The following is a 15,193-nucleotide window of genomic DNA, read 5'->3' on the forward strand; positions in this document are numbered from 1 at the left end:
CTGCCTAAGAGCATTATGACATAGCAGAAGAGTTTACTTTTAACCAGCTTTCTGAATTCTGTGCACGTCTTGACAGTGATGCTGGTCTTGGTTTTTGAGGGCAACTGAACACTGCTAACTATGGTTTTCTGCCTCACCTCCTTCCTGTCTGCTCCACAGTGTGACACAGCAGGGGAGTCCTCACCCTCACACCCCACAGTGCAGGGCAGGGCTGCTGATTTGTTCATCTTTGTTTCCTTGGAGCGTTTTATCCTGGAGTAGTTGGTCTTCCCAGGCGTGACCTAACGGGAGCACTGGGAGTGTGGGCTGGAACACTGGGGACGGGGCAGGCAGTAGGGCTGCCTGGGTGGGAGTTGGGGTGATGAAGGAAAAAACAGGTAAACTGCAGAAGTCCATCTGACTCCCAGAGCCCTCCCGGGGGTCTTCACAGCTGATGCTGTACTGAATTCAAGGCCAGCCTGGCATCCCGGAGATGCTTGGAGACTTCGTGCTGTTTATTGATACATGATGAAGACACAGATGGGTCACAGAGGCAAAGCAGACGTGGGGACCACCTTGACACAGTACCTTTACCCCATAGGGGTATCAGGGCAATGCTGCGACCTGAACAACAGCAGGTCATGACCTTTGAGACCCAGTAGCACAGAGCAGTGCAGGAAGGAGGAATCTGCAGAGTGGCTTGCTGACAGGAGCTCCGGCCCTGACTTTAGGGAGGACACTTTGGTTCAGAGACAAGGCTCTGACAGACACTCAGGACCGCCTGGGCTACAGACTCACATGGCTGTGTTTTCACCTGTAGACATTCTCCACCAACACAGTCCCAGGCAGTGCTGAGCCACAAACATATGTGTAGGACCTTGCACAGACAGATACACTTCTCACACACTTGGAGGAAAGGGACGAACTTTGGGCTGGAAGTGCCTGCTGCACTCCAGGACTGCTTAGAGGGGTGGGCTGTCCACCACCATCTGGGATGGGTACTTGGGCCCTCACTGAGAAGCTCATCCTTCACACATCTGCAAAACTGGCCCAAACGGTGAGCATGTGACACACAGAGGCACAGACCTGGACCTGCTCTTCTAGATACCAGAATGTCAGGGCACCCTCTGAGGCTCGAGGACTCTAGAGACAACTGTCGGGTCACAGCAGGGCCTTGTAGATCTCCATGAGCAGCCCTGACGTGAGCCCCAAACCCACCCTCTGTGTTTTGGGGAGTTTTGGCCTCTTGATGAAGACAGAAATGTTAGTTGAGTTCCTTTTCCTTGTATTATGTTTTTCCCATTGTTAAGAGGGCCAAGAAAGAAACAGGCCACTAAATTTTAAACCTAAGCCAACATTGGGTTCTACTTTGGTTGCAGTGTATCAGGAAAGGCTCGGCTCCTCTCCCGAGAAATCCTGGCCAGAGTCACAGATGAATCAGACCATCAGCTGCTGGGTCTGTAGCTTCCCTCCTGACCTCAAGCCATGTAGAATTGGGTTCCAAAAGCTCTGAGCAATGGCACTTTTCATATGTGCTTGTAGAGGGACAGACAGAGAGAGAGAGGGGGGGGGAGGGAGAGAGAGAGAGAATGGGCAAGTGGGGCCTATTCTGATCCTTTGTGGATGCTGTTCACTGTTAACACACACACACACACACACACACACACACACACACCCCACAAACAAGATCTCCCACCTTTAACCTCTCCCCCTTGTCACCTAGACCAGCTGGAAGGAGAACATGAGAGTGACGGGGGTGACCCTGCCAGCGCCAGTACCCAAGCCTTAGGACCATTGGCAGGCACAGTCCGTAGGCTCCTGTACTGTGTAGGGCACCCAGGTAGCATTCGTAGCACAGAAGAGCTGCACAGAGCGGCGCTGCAGTCCCACCTCACGGCAGCACTTGCAGAAGCGGGCATAGGTGTTGATGTTGTGGTTGTAGATGCTGGCGGAAGGGCACCTTCCATCACAAGACACCAGGTTCACCTAGGGACGACCATGTCAGCAAGATAATCTGGTGACCATCCGCCTCTCCAGGTCCTCAACCACCACCACCACCACAGCCACCACCACCACAGCCACCACCCCAAGATATCCATTCCTTCACGTACAGGGGTGTTACTCCTGCAATCATTCTTGCGAATGGTCATGCGGATGGTCACCTTCTTGCAAGATCGCCCATCCTCCTTACCTGGTTCGGGGAAGAGTGGGCAAGAGTCATGTCCCAGACTGACATCAAGATGGGCCAGCCTGGAGTAGTTACTGTCATGTGAGAGTGTTCCTTTCCAGGTTGGTGCCCATACATTTATGTCCCCTCCAGCAAGGGGAAACACTTTTAACCCATTGTCTTAGAAGGAAATGGGACCAAGGAAGCCAGAGGCAAGTGAGACAGAGGAAGACACATGGGGTGGTTAAAGAGAGCCTCAGGCCTCTGTGCTATAAGATCTGAGACAAGAGCAGGCTATCTCCATACCCAAGCCCCAGCACTTACCTGTCACCCCTGTTAGAAACCCTGTGTACATCCTCACGTCCCCTCTGAGCATCAGTGTTTCTGCTCCGAGAGGACTCTAGCAGTAAGAGTCTGCCATGAATGGCAAACAGGATGTTCCACACGGCAAGATCCACGGGGATTCAACAGCTCTCAAGCAGGGGCCACAGGTGCAAACTGGCAGTGTAGAGGTTTTTTTCTGCCTAGGTCACATCTCTCCCAGACAGACAACCACTCACAAGGCACTCTTTGGCCTCATTTCCTGGAGCAGTTTTCTCCAATCTCCCTCACCCTCCACCCCTACCCCTGCCGAGACCTTTCTAGAGCCCCTCTTCTGGAAAATGCAATTCCCTTCCTCAGGCCTCCTTGATGCCTCCTTGGTTTATTCTGTCCCAGGCACAGTCTGTCTGGCCAGAGGCATGCCTCTACCTGTGCTAGGGAGACCGAAGCTTGTAAGCTCTGGGATCTTCCTCCCTGCAGTCGTGTGACTTCTATTCTCAATCCAAAAGGTTTTTTCATACGTCAGAAGCTCAGAGGAGGTGAGAAGGTGTGCCCAGAGATGGCAGACGGTGTTGGGGCTTGGGTAGGAGGCATGGATGGTTGTGGATGCTGGTGTGATAAACCCCACCAAAGTCTGCGTGACTTGGACCCTGCAGAACTCACAGCCTCCAACCTATAATCTACTACGCCTGTCCTTCCATCCACGAAAGTGACAGCCACACGCTTTCTTGTGCCACTCCCACAGTTCTCAGGCTAGTGGCTGGCACACGGTGGCACTCATTATATGTCTGCTAGAGGCTCAGCACAGACAGGCAGGAGAGTCGAGGGCTGCCATAGACCTGTTGGCCCTGGAGTGAGGAAGACTGTGTGTTCAGTTCGGGGAGAGGAATGGTGGCCTTGGACTTGGGTGGGTACCAGATAAGTGGGAGCTTGTACAACCCAGGAGATGTCTCTCAATACCCAGCATGCATGTGGTGCTAAATGGACTTCACCAGAAGCAAGGAGTTTCCCTTTTCATCACCCCCAGAGCTTGGGAACGCCTAGAAGGGACACTTGGGAATAGCTATGTGTTTGCCTGCTTCCTGTTTTATGTGCTTCTGAGACAAGTAACTGAGCAGCAGTGGACACTAGACCATGGAGGAGTGGTTGGTCTAATAGCGACCATAGGAAACAAGCCCCTTAGGAGACTGAGGAGAGGGGCATAGGGTTCAGGTAACATGGGGAACACGGAACATTCAGGAAGCATGAGGTTATGGGTCATGGATCAGCCAATCAAGGTCTGGAGACAAGCTCTCATGTACTAAGTTTTGTGGACATAAGAAGCTCGAAGCCTATGGCCCTTTGGACACAGGGTCTGAGCCTCACAGAAGGGCAGGCCTATGAGCAAAGGCCATGAGGCTGATGGGTTCATTCAAGCACATGTAGTTGCTGTTACATGTAAGATGCTGGTGCCTAGAATTCAGAGTTCCAGCAGCAAAGTGGGAGACAGAGGCTTCTGACAGCAGAGGTCTGGAAACTTAGGTCTCCCCAAAGAGGCAGCTTTGAGACCAGGGCTCATGGGTCACAGAATCAATAAAGGGGACATGTGGGCTGGAGTCTGTCTGGGACAGAGGCAGGGTGACTGAGGAGTGAAGGACTTCCTTCAGGGAGTGGCTACTGTCTTTTATCTCTATCAAGAAGAAGAGGCCTTGTCTTGGGACAGAGTTCGTGAACATGTAACCTCTGGCTACCTGATTGTTTGTGCCATTGCCTTGACCCTCAGCTGATGGGACATCCCTTTGTCTACTCATCCCATAGATACCAGGCTGGTAACACGTTGGCCACCTATGTGTCCCCCTCCCTCCTGCATACTGAACCCTGGCTCTCCGCCATGCTCACTCACACGTCCGGCAGCATCCTTCCAAAGATGGTACCACAGAGCCGCCGACCTAGAGGGAGAAAGGGAGCGAGCGGAGAATCCATGCTCCAGGCCAGGAGCCAAGACCCCGAGTAGAGGCAAAAACAGTCTTAGAGTGGACATGACAGTGCGTGCCTATAATCTCAGGAGGATGTCTACATATTCTAGGCCAGCCTGGTCTAGATAGTGAGTCCCAGGCTAGCCAGGAATACAAAGTAAAATCCTGTCTCAGAAACAAACAATTATAAAGAGTATAAGCTAGTCTTTCTCCCATGGTGCCCCAAAGCAAGAGCTCTGTAGGAGCGACCGAACCCAGGCCTTCCTGCATGCTTGTAAGCACTGTACCCAATGTGCCATAGCCCTGTGTGTGTATTATCTCAAGATGCAGAAATCCTCAAATGTCTCTTATTAATCTTAGGAACCTTATCATTCCAATGGAAACACTTAGCCCTCCAGCCATCCTTTTCTTTGAGCTATACCCACACCAAGAGCCTTCTCCACCAGGCTGGATGCATGCCATCCTATCATCCTAAATTAAACATGTATGCAAAAGCCCGGCACATGTATGTGCAGGTGTGTCAGTGCATAGTATATGTACTGATGTCCCTGTGGCGTAGGAATGATCAATGACTTAGGACGGGTCCTGGGACCCTTGACCGTGTGATTGCATGCTTTGGTTTGGGGTCATATGTTGGTAGATATGGGCTGTGGTTGAGGAGAACGTATAGGGTTATGACCCAGTTTCCTCCCACCAGTAAAACAGCTTGAAGCCAGCTTCAGGGGAAGGAAACACTGACCTTGGCACACTCAGTTTCATTGAGCGGAGGGCAGCTGATGGGCGAGCGAACCAGGACAGCACCCAGGGGAGTGCTGCCACAGTGATGGCGGGCACAATCTGCAATCCAGGATGCACCAGGCTGGAGAACACACGGGCAGGCAGTGAGGACTCTGGCCAACAGCACAGCATGTCCTGAAGACATGCAGAGCCCCGGACCGGGTGCTGCTAGTGCTCCACAGCCAAGCCCCGTGTGGGGCCCAGGGAGAACCGTGGACTTAGCGTTAGGGCCTTAGTGGACCCGTTCCCGGGTGGGCTTAGGGACTACTTACCAAGAACAGAGAAGTGGTGCCATTGGGGAAGGTGAAGAGACAGGACACGTTCCTGCAGGAGCCGCAGCAGGCCGCCAGGTCCCGTGGGTGGTCATACTCCTGGTTCTGAAGGCCCGGGCAGAGAAGGTGACGTCAGCCTTAAGCCCACACCCATCCTCCAGGTGTCTGGTATCTGCTTGTCTCTGATGGAGCCCAGGGCTCAGGGAGAGCATCTACAGGAGCTCAGAAAGGAGACCCACAGCCTCCCCGAGCCTGACCAGGCAGGCAGAGCTTTCCTGTCTCTGCCTGAAACCCCATTAGCACCTAGACCCAGCCCTGGGGACCATGGACCCCCACCACTGCAGAGGCAGCATTGTCAGCATCAGGGCAGACAGAGCTTGGCTTTCATCTCAGTCCCTGCTGTGCTTTTGATAAACCACTCAACCTCACCAAGTCCCCGTTTCTCCGTTGAAAGACGGGCATCATTCTAACACCTCCGTTCAAGCAGTATTATTTAGACCCTGGTAGAAGCCAGACTTTAACGTAGTCCCTTTGCTGTCCTTGCCCCAGCCTCCCCTAGCTGGGAGGCTCTGATGCCTGCTCTCTAGACTCCATTTCTGGAACAGGCTAAGGATCGGCCAGCCCAGCCCTCCCTCTCGATGACAGGCACTCCACACTGTCCCTACCGCCTCGCAGTGCATGTCACAAAGGACGGAGGTGATGTTGATCTGGTAGAAGTTGGTGAGAGGGTCCAGCACATCTGTGCATCGGGACGTATGGCACACGCCATCCGCCGAGAGCTCTACCACAGTCTGGCCTGGCTGCATCACACCCAGTTCACGACTCAGGCACACGGGGGCTTTCACTGAATGGGGGACAGGGGAGGGTCTGTCCCAGAGAGCCCACGCGCCCACCCTGGCCCTTCCCAGCTGGCCCACCTGAGGTTCCCATCTGCCCCTTCCCACTCACCACACTCGTACTTGGCGCAGCCGCACACGTTCTCCACGCTGTGCATGAACTCCTCATCCAGCTGCGACTTTTCCCACTGCAGGTGACCGAGGAAGTCAGTGTCCACCGTGGGCAGCCCGACCCCTCCCTCAGAAGCAGTGTCTCTGGGCCCGTGTGCGGTGGGTAGGAAGAAGATAGCAAGCCTGGATCCCTTGGCATCCAGACGCTCAGTCACTCTCCCCACCGTCCATCCTGCCCTCAGCCAGGGAGATGTGAAACCTCCGTGCAGGGAGCCTCTTGGCTCACACCTTACCCACGCCTCACTTTCTTGTCAGTTTCCAGTTAGAAAGGGGGATGGGAGGGCAGCATGAGAGGGTAAGCACTTGCTGGGACAAGGTGGGGGTGCATGATGCAGAAACAGATGAGTGTGACTTTACACACGTTTCTCACAGCCACGCTCCCTGCAGGTTACGGGTTCACATTCTGACTCAGTGATTTACCAGGTGCCCTAGTCAGCTCCCTTGTTCACGAAGTTGAGACCATCACAGAATCAATCTCTTGGACTTGTCACAACAACTAATAAAATAATTCATTAAAAAGACCTGGGAAATCGCAGGCCAATGGTTAAGGTCTCAGCAGCTGCCACTGGGATATCAACACCTCCACCATCACCACCATCACCATCGTCATCATGACCACCTTCATCGTCTTCAGCATCCTGACCATCCTCCCACCAACTCCACCATCATCGCCCATCGGTCATGGCCACCATCATCTTCCCCGTCATGGCTGTCCTCCCTACCATCTCCCCCATGGTCACCATCACCTGCAGGATCTGCGTACTTATTCCTTGGTGACTGTCCAAAGAAATGACATGGCAACCAAAGCTAGGGACCGAGCTTGGGATACGTGTGCTGATTTGAAATCCAGGGCTCTCTGCCCTGGGTTAAAGGAAGAATCTCCAGGAAAGAGGGGAGAAGGAAAGAAAAGAGGGGTAGGACAACAGTACGGGTGGGAAGGGCAGGGTCTCCATACCAGATGGCATCTGGGCACAGGAATAGTGTCACAGTCACACTCTGAAAAACAGAAGAAGCCGGGACCTACCTCACAGGGATGTCTGACACTTCACGGCAGACCAGTTCCTCCAACAGCACAACTCCCATCCTAGCTCGCCCCAGGGAGATGGGCAGAGAAACTCTCACCCTCCTCTCATCCCGACATGCAGGGGACAGAGTGCTCCTGCTTAGGTGGGTGGGCAGTCCCAATGTCACACTTCCAACTGGGTATGGGGGGAAGTGAAGCAATCAGGCAGAACACTCGTAGGTTTCCCCTTGTCTCCCCCGGGAATAATCGCACCCAAGAGGCAGCTTCCTCCCACTTGCATATCCACACGTATGTTCCAGCAGCCGAGCCCTGCAGCACAACCTGTGCGCAGCCCCAGCTGTGCAGAGTGGCCTGGGAGTGCCAGTGACTAAGGGGCACGGCAGTTTTAACTTTGAGGACCAAGGGCCACCGGCCAGAGCAGCTGGGAAAGTCTCTTCTGGGCTCATCCAACAGAGGAACCTGGATGCTCCCCAGGATGGCTGCTCGTTCTGTGCCCTGAAGACAACTCAATGAGTGAAGCTGAGTATGACCCTGTCCTCATGTAGCACCCGTCTACTGAGGTGTGGAAGAGCCACCGGAAGCCGGAAGCAGAGCAGTCTCCAAGCTTTCGAAAGTAACTTTCCAGAGTTTTGCGTAAAGCTCACTACTGCTCGGTATTGATCACTGTTGTAAGGCTTCTGATGGCCTTCTGGGAAGACCTGAGTACTCGGACTATCTGGACTGTCAGGTGATGGCAAGGGGGGCACTTTGAATGAGAGGCCATCTGTGATCCTGGGTTGGAGGCTGTCAGGCTGCTTCATGCTCAGTGAGGCAGGAGGAGGGGATCTCGGCAAAGTGGATGGTTGGGGGCGGCTCGTTCTTCCACCCATACCTGACTGAAACTTACCACAGGACTTGTAGGGGCAGCAGCGATCTGGGCTCCACACCTCCACCAGGGAAGTGCCCATGCCACACTGTATCTGTGGGCAGCGGAAGTTCTCGCACACTGGGGTGCATGCGGCAGGAGTAGGGAGACAGGCGACAAATTAGTCTCGGACACCTCGGACGTCTACGAATGCTCAGGATGCAGGATCACTGCCTCCCACCTCTTGCTTATACCCATCCGTGTACCCAGACACCCCCTAAGGCTACTGCTTCTTCACGCACGCCCTCACTGAGTCCCCGCTGGGACTCACCGCACTGATACAGAGGGCAGCAGAGCTCCGTGGTATTCCTGTGCACAGTGAGCGCCTCTCCTTCCTGACACTCAGGCATGGCACCTGGACACTCACCACAGCCTGTGGTGACAGAAGGGTCACCACTGTCATATAAGTTCCCCTCAGAAAGGGGGTGGGAACTCTACCTAGCCCAAAGCAGCATTTTGGGGTCTCAGGTATTTTGACATCAGATCCTACACGTTTATCCTATGTCTACTCACAGGATGGCCCTGAAAACACTCCTGTTTCCTGTGCTCAGGGGTAGTGTAGATGTAACTTTAGTTCACCTGATATAATTGTCATCTCAGAGGCTCACTGCCGGTCTGCTAACCCAGGCCTAGTCCTGGAAGAGTCTAGCTTCCATACAATCTAATCTAGGCCTAGAATGTTTTCCACCTCTGAGACTTTCTGAACTCTAGCTGGCTGGTTCAGCTCAGCTCTTCTGGCTCAAACTCCTCCCCAAGCTGACTGGATCAAGCTGGCTTCCCTCGACCTCATGCTAACTTTGGCAACCTGTTCTAATCTTCCAGCTCCTCTCATCCTCTGGCTTATTCTGTCTTCACCTGTGTCGAGCGTGTTCTCTCTCTGCAACCTGTCTCTGTACAACTATCCCAATAAAACTACCCCCTCTCTCTGTCTCTATCTCTGTCTCTGTCTGTCTCTGTCTCTCTCTCTGTCATATATATACATATATATATATATATATATATATATATATATATATATATATATATATATGCTTCCCTTTCCTCTCTCTACTCTTGAGAGTTGGGCATATTCCGTTCTGTCACTCCTTTCCCTGATTCGTTACTTTGTCTGCCACTCAATTAGACACCACTTTCAAACACGTGTGCTTCCTTCTACAGACTAACTCTACCTTTACTGTTTGGGATTAAAGATATGTACTAAGGGTGCGTCTGTATTCCAGGCAGAGGGATTAAAGGTCTATGCTAAGGCTGAGCCACACCACATCTAGAAACAGGTTGCTTTTTTTTTTCCCATTAAACAACACAATCTTGGGGTTCACAGTGCGATCAAAGGGTAGCACAGGACTCCTTTCTCTTTGTCCCACAGTTCATTCTGAATAGTGACTTCATCCTTCTCCCTCTACCCTCTCACACGAGCACCGGCCTTTCTTCCCACTCACTCACAGACGCAGGAACGAGGAGGGGGCTGATGCACAGCCCACAGCCACCTACCACAGAAGTAGGAGGTACAGCAGGAGTCTCCTAGGCGACCCTCGATCAAGACCTGGTCCTGGCGACAGGTGGGGACCTGCTCAGCCTCACACAGACCAGGGTCACACTCTGAGGTAAAAAGCAGAGTGCAAACTCTTAATGCAGGCCCTGCCTGGCCATGTCTGGACTCCTCTCTGTCCCTGTCCATTTTTATCCAGGACTCAGGACACAAATGTGATTCTCAGTGTCTCAGGCCCACCCCAGTGCCCCATCCCAGCCTCTTACCGCAGCTGTAGCTGGGACAACAGGAGTCCTCCTGGAAGTGGGGGATGAGTCTGTGGCCTGGGCGGCAGGTAGGAGCGAGGCCCTCGCACAGGGTCTGGTTACACACTAGGCAGCAGGCCACACAACACATCACCTGGTGGCCAGTGTCCTCAGGGCTCACCAGTACCACTGGATGCCTGGACATGGACTCCTTACACTCCCTGCCCTGCCCTGCCCTGCCCCAATCTCCAATGGCTGCCTCTGGGGACCCCACAAGACAGAGACTGAGATGAATAGACATTCATCTAGGTGTAGTGCATGCCAGTGCGAAACTCCTCATGCAGGCGAGTAGTTACAGGAGAACCAGGCATGGCACGGTGATAGTGGTCTACAGGGTCTACAGGGGGAAGAGCTGACTGGGAAGCTCTGTCCCTTCCACTCCAACTCAAGCCTCTACTCCTGTCCCCCAAAGCCTGGTTCTCCCCCCCTCTCCCAGTGATGTCTTACTTTCCATGTCTTATCCCAGTTGTCACGGCCATGCAGCAGACACAACTGGAGCCAGTCACTGCCTAACAGTTGAAGGCCAGGGAAGTCAAGAGTGGGACTCACCACAGACACTCCCCAGGCAGCAGGGGTCCTCTGTGGGCTGTAACAGGATCACTTCTCCAAAGCGTGGGCAGCTCTCAGGTCGGGGACCAGGGCAGTCCGGGTCCACGGGTGTGATGGTGTCTGGGGCCTGGCACTGCTGCTGACAGCAGCCACTGAGGGAGCTGTTCCAGGTCTCCCCCAGAGCACGTGGTACCCCTGTGCTGTCAGTGCAGGCTGCAGTGGGGGCGGATCGGGGCACAGGGACTAAGGACCAGACTGCCTCGGGCTCTGACCCCTCTCATCCAAACATGAACCACCCCAAGGCCAAGACCTGGAAATGCAAAGTGGCCCCTGCCATGGTCTTCAGGAAGAAAAGGAGACACCAGTGTGAGACTGGGCTTGGGGGAGCCGCCTGGGGAGGGCGATGACCTACCACACTTGTCCTCGGGGATGCAGAGTGCGGAGTGGCGACGGTGCAGAATGGTGCCCTCCGAGCACACACAGCCTTCACCCAGCACTTGGCACTGCTCTGGGTCCAGTGGGCCCAGTATCCCATCCTGGCACGTTTCAGGGGGTTCACACGCTGCCACACAGGCCTGGTAGGTAGAGTCACTGGAGCACAGGAAGGCTGTAGGGGTACAATGGACATCAGGGCTAGTCTAATTCCGGGGCAGGGATCCTGCTGAGGGCAGCAAGTGTAGGGAGGGTTGAGGAGGAATGCAGAGTATCGACCTTGCCCAGCTGAGTGCCTAAGTCTGGGGCTTAGCACTGGACCTCCTTCCTCTAGGTCAGGAGTCATCGATGGACTGCTCCCTAGCCCAAATGCTGTTTATTGCCTGCTTGTCAAATAAAGTTTTATTGGAACACAGATGTGCCAATGTGTTTGTGTAAATGTTGTTTGTGTTGCTGAGGGTTTTTGTGTTGTCGTGGTTGTTGCTGTTGTCATTGTTGAGTCAAGGTCTCATTACTTGAGGCAAAATTCATCTTCTGGGCTCAGCCTTCCAAGTACTAGTGTTACAGGGGTCAGCCATCATACCCTGTTCATGTACCTATGGTCTTTGGCTGTCTCTGCCCTGCAAGGGTAGCACAGAGTCCGTGAAACTGAAGTCTGTATGGCTCACAAAGATGCAGTATTTACCATCTGGCCCATTGAAAAACTTTGCTCCAGATCAATGTTTCCCAGGGGTCTTGGTGGAGACAGTGGATCTGGAGTTTTAGCCCAGCCCACACAAGGATGCTGGGCAGTTCTTTGGGCATTTTGGAAATCGCATTACTGGGACCCCATCCCACACCAAGTAAACCTCTGATGAGCCCCAGCTTTTCCCAAGTTCCCTGTGTGAACAGCCGGGTTGAAATGGTTACTAAGTTGAAAGAAAAAAAAATCTTACTACCCATGATACATACTGTGTTTTGTATTTTGTGGCTTTTTTTTTTTTTTAAATTGCTGGCGTTACCCTCCTCAAATTGGCCCCATACCCTCTGCGCCAGGATCCACAGTTTAAAAATCTTACTCTGTCCGGTTTGAGTCTTTCCCTTCTTATTTGCCATAGATAGATATGGCCTTCTCTGAATCGGTCTCCATAGTTCCTGGAAATAAAAACGCTCTACCCCTGCCTGACCCAACTCTAACAGGAGATAGGTAAGGAAGAGGCTGGTCCCATTTCTGTCTTCAAGGAGGGAGGGAGGGACCAAAAGATGAGAAAGGTCAAGCAAAGGGAACTCCTAGCCAAGAATCATGTGTCAGGTGGGTGTGGAGAAATGAGCAGCCCTGATCTCCTATTGACTCACGGCACTTTGGGAGAAAGCAAAGCATTACTGTGCCCACAGTGTAGAGAAATGATCCAATTAAAAACAATTAATTAAAGCAAAGTGGTCACTTATCGTTCATTAATGCAAATATGGCAACAGGCATTGCTCATTAGCATAAAATGCAAATATAAGCAGAATATTTATAAGCTCATTAATATAATCAGGGAGTGAAGAAATGACGAAGCTTGGAGAAGGGTTGACTTGAGGTGGCTCTGGGAGGCCTTCCACATACTGAGGGATGAGTTTAAGAGATCTACAGGAGAGGGTGCCCTGGCCACTACTCACGGCAGTAGTCGGAGCCCCGCCACTCGATGCACACGTGGAATTTGTGACACATGGCCACATACACGGTGAGGGCCACACAGGGCTGCTGCACGTACTTGGTGTCCCGGATCCACAGCTCACAGAACGACTCTGGGGAGACCTGGACGAATGCATTAGTCAGTGCTGCCCATCCTGATGCCCCGAATCCCAGGGTCCAGCTCAGCTTAACCCTGCCCAGAAGACCATGGTGTCTCCCCGGGTGCCCTCCCCACGTCGCACTCCATGGGCACCTACAAAGCCGTGGCAGGCACTGAAGGTACGGTTGGACACCATGCGAAGGCAGGGCGAGCAGTCAGCTGTAGAGCAACTGTCCGGGCGGAAGCGGGTCTGACCCTCCGAGGTCAGGGAGCTGGGCACCTGCCAGCTATCCAGAAAGGGAGCAGGGTCCTCTGCCTCGCCCAGCACAGAGCCATCCTTCAGGGTGAGGTCATTGGCTGCGTCTCCATCACAGATACCTGAGAGGGGCATAATGATCTCACTAGGCACAAAGCCCACTATTAATTACCCTGGGATGACTCTCACCCTGGGCAATGGTCAGGCGGATCTGAAAGGCGTTACTACATTGTACCATGTGACAGATAAGGGGAGGGAGGCAGGGGGAGCCAGGTAGGAAAGTGTGTAGGAAAGTGCACCAAAAATATTTAGGGAGAAGGGACTCCGTGGTTTGGACATACTTTAAAATATGCAAATTCAGAGATACATGCATATTCCCATATGTATATACTACACATATGTATGTACTATATGTGTGTATATCAAAGAGAAGTAAACATGAATAGTTATGTCTGAGTAAAAGTCAGTAGGGATCCTTTAGTCTACTCTCTCAGTTTCTATGTCTGACATATCACAACGGAAAGTTGTCCCCTAGGAACTGCTCCAGTGGTGACTGCTAGTGGTGACTGCTAGCTAATCCTAAAGGCTGTTTCATTTGCTTTCTAGGATCAGCCATGCATTTTCCCCAGACTCCCTTGCAGCTAGATGTGACTGTGTGGCTGAGGCCCAGCGAATGGCGTCAGTTTAGGTAAAGGGTACTCACTACCTGCTGCAGAGCTCCTACCGGTTTCCCTCTGTGGAGTTGGGAGCTCACGTGGAGCAGTGAAAGAGCTATAAGAAGATGGGAATCTGGGGGCATGAGTTGTTTGAGAAGCCATGTTCTCAGAAAATATTCCTGTTGTGTTGGGTATAGAGATGAGGGCAAGAATGTGGTTCATCTGCTACAGCAGCTCATGTGACTGCATTTCCCCAGCGCCCCTCACCTCCCAGTATGTTCTCAGCTCCAGATGCACGTTCTCTTGCCTATGCTGCTCTTCTGGCCTACAGTGCTTTCCTGAGCATCCTTTAGTGCCTCCCATCTACCCAACCAGGACCTTCCCAGTTCTGTGCAACAGCAATAGCTTGCAGGAATAGTACGCAAATTATTTTAGCTGAGTGCCAAGGGATTTTCTTTCCCAGACCTCACTGAAATTCCCTCCGTGGCCTAGCATGTGTCAAAGGTGAGTCCAGATAAAGTAGAGATGTGATGGCTTCTGTTCTGACATCCGACCACCCCTTTTTGCAGACATAAAGCATTCCTTGCGACAGAACTCTTTGGTTTTACTAATTTTCTCGATAGTGACATTTTGGGTCTGGGTTTTGAATCCCCAAGGGGTATCCCAGAAAGAACATGGCCTCCTGGATCCTGTCACCTTTGCCAGTGATAAACAGAGCACGGCAGAAAGGAAGAGAAAGGAGATGTGATGGTGGCTATGGTGACAGTGGCGACGGTGGTGGTGGAGGTGACGGTGGTGTTTGTGGTGATGGTGGTAGGAGTGGTGGTGATGGTATACAAAAGGAAAGATGTTTTCTCAGTAAGAACGGAAGCTCTATAAACCAGAGCCTGGTCTGTTTTGCTTCCCAGAGGCTGGTACTTAAAGAATGGTGTGTGTGTGTGTGTGTGTGTGTGTGTGTGTGTGTGTGTGTGTGTGTGTGTGTGACAGAGAGAGAGAGAGAGAGAGAGAGAGAGAGAGAGAGAGAGAGAGAGAGAACTATGCCACTCACATCAGTCACAGCAGCCTGCCCAGGCTCCTCCTGCACCTGTGCTCCTAGTTAGCGTGCAGTCTTTAAGAGAATACTGTCCGTGCTCTGAGGGGCCTTAGCTCTGCATGTCAGAGCAACTCTGCCATGTGCCTGTCAGACAGCCACTTGACCTCTGAGCCCCTGCTTGTCTCTGGTTCAGTGGAGACACCAAGGGCCATTTCCCGGGACTGTTGTGTGGGTGACCTGGAGTAAATGATCTCCAAGAGTGGAAGTGTCTGGCAAAGAGGCCTCTGCACATGCAGACAGGAAGGATTAT

At 52.7% G+C, this 15,193-nt stretch overlaps 1 protein-coding gene across 1 annotated transcript in view; it reads right to left on the bottom strand.

The window, feature by feature from the left end:
• Window positions 1–473: 473 nt before the first annotated feature.
• Otog (otogelin) overlaps window positions 474–15,193 on the bottom strand; it is a 67,553-nt gene continuing 52,833 nt past the window's right edge. Inside the window, exons 41-56 of the mRNA XM_032896035.1 lie at window positions 13,096–13,316; window positions 12,823–12,961; window positions 11,162–11,356; window positions 10,750–10,962; window positions 10,162–10,266; window positions 9,898–10,005; window positions 8,678–8,779; window positions 8,389–8,487; window positions 7,434–7,474; window positions 6,420–6,495; window positions 6,137–6,315; window positions 5,472–5,576; window positions 5,162–5,281; window positions 4,350–4,395; window positions 2,091–2,170; window positions 474–1,965 (exon numbers count right to left, since the gene is read on the bottom strand). Coding sequence (XP_032751926.1) covers window positions 1,765–1,965; window positions 2,091–2,170; window positions 4,350–4,395; window positions 5,162–5,281; window positions 5,472–5,576; window positions 6,137–6,315; window positions 6,420–6,495; window positions 7,434–7,474; window positions 8,389–8,487; window positions 8,678–8,779; window positions 9,898–10,005; window positions 10,162–10,266; window positions 10,750–10,962; window positions 11,162–11,356; window positions 12,823–12,961; window positions 13,096–13,316 — 2,030 coding nt within the window. The 3' untranslated portion in view covers window positions 474–1,764. The remainder of the gene's footprint in view (window positions 1,966–2,090; window positions 2,171–4,349; window positions 4,396–5,161; window positions 5,282–5,471; window positions 5,577–6,136; window positions 6,316–6,419; window positions 6,496–7,433; window positions 7,475–8,388; window positions 8,488–8,677; window positions 8,780–9,897; window positions 10,006–10,161; window positions 10,267–10,749; window positions 10,963–11,161; window positions 11,357–12,822; window positions 12,962–13,095; window positions 13,317–15,193) is intronic.

Source organism: Rattus rattus, chromosome 2, assembly GCF_011064425.1.
Source record: "Rattus rattus isolate New Zealand chromosome 2, Rrattus_CSIRO_v1, whole genome shotgun sequence".
Classification (NCBI taxonomy): Eukaryota; Metazoa; Chordata; class Mammalia; order Rodentia; family Muridae; genus Rattus; species Rattus rattus.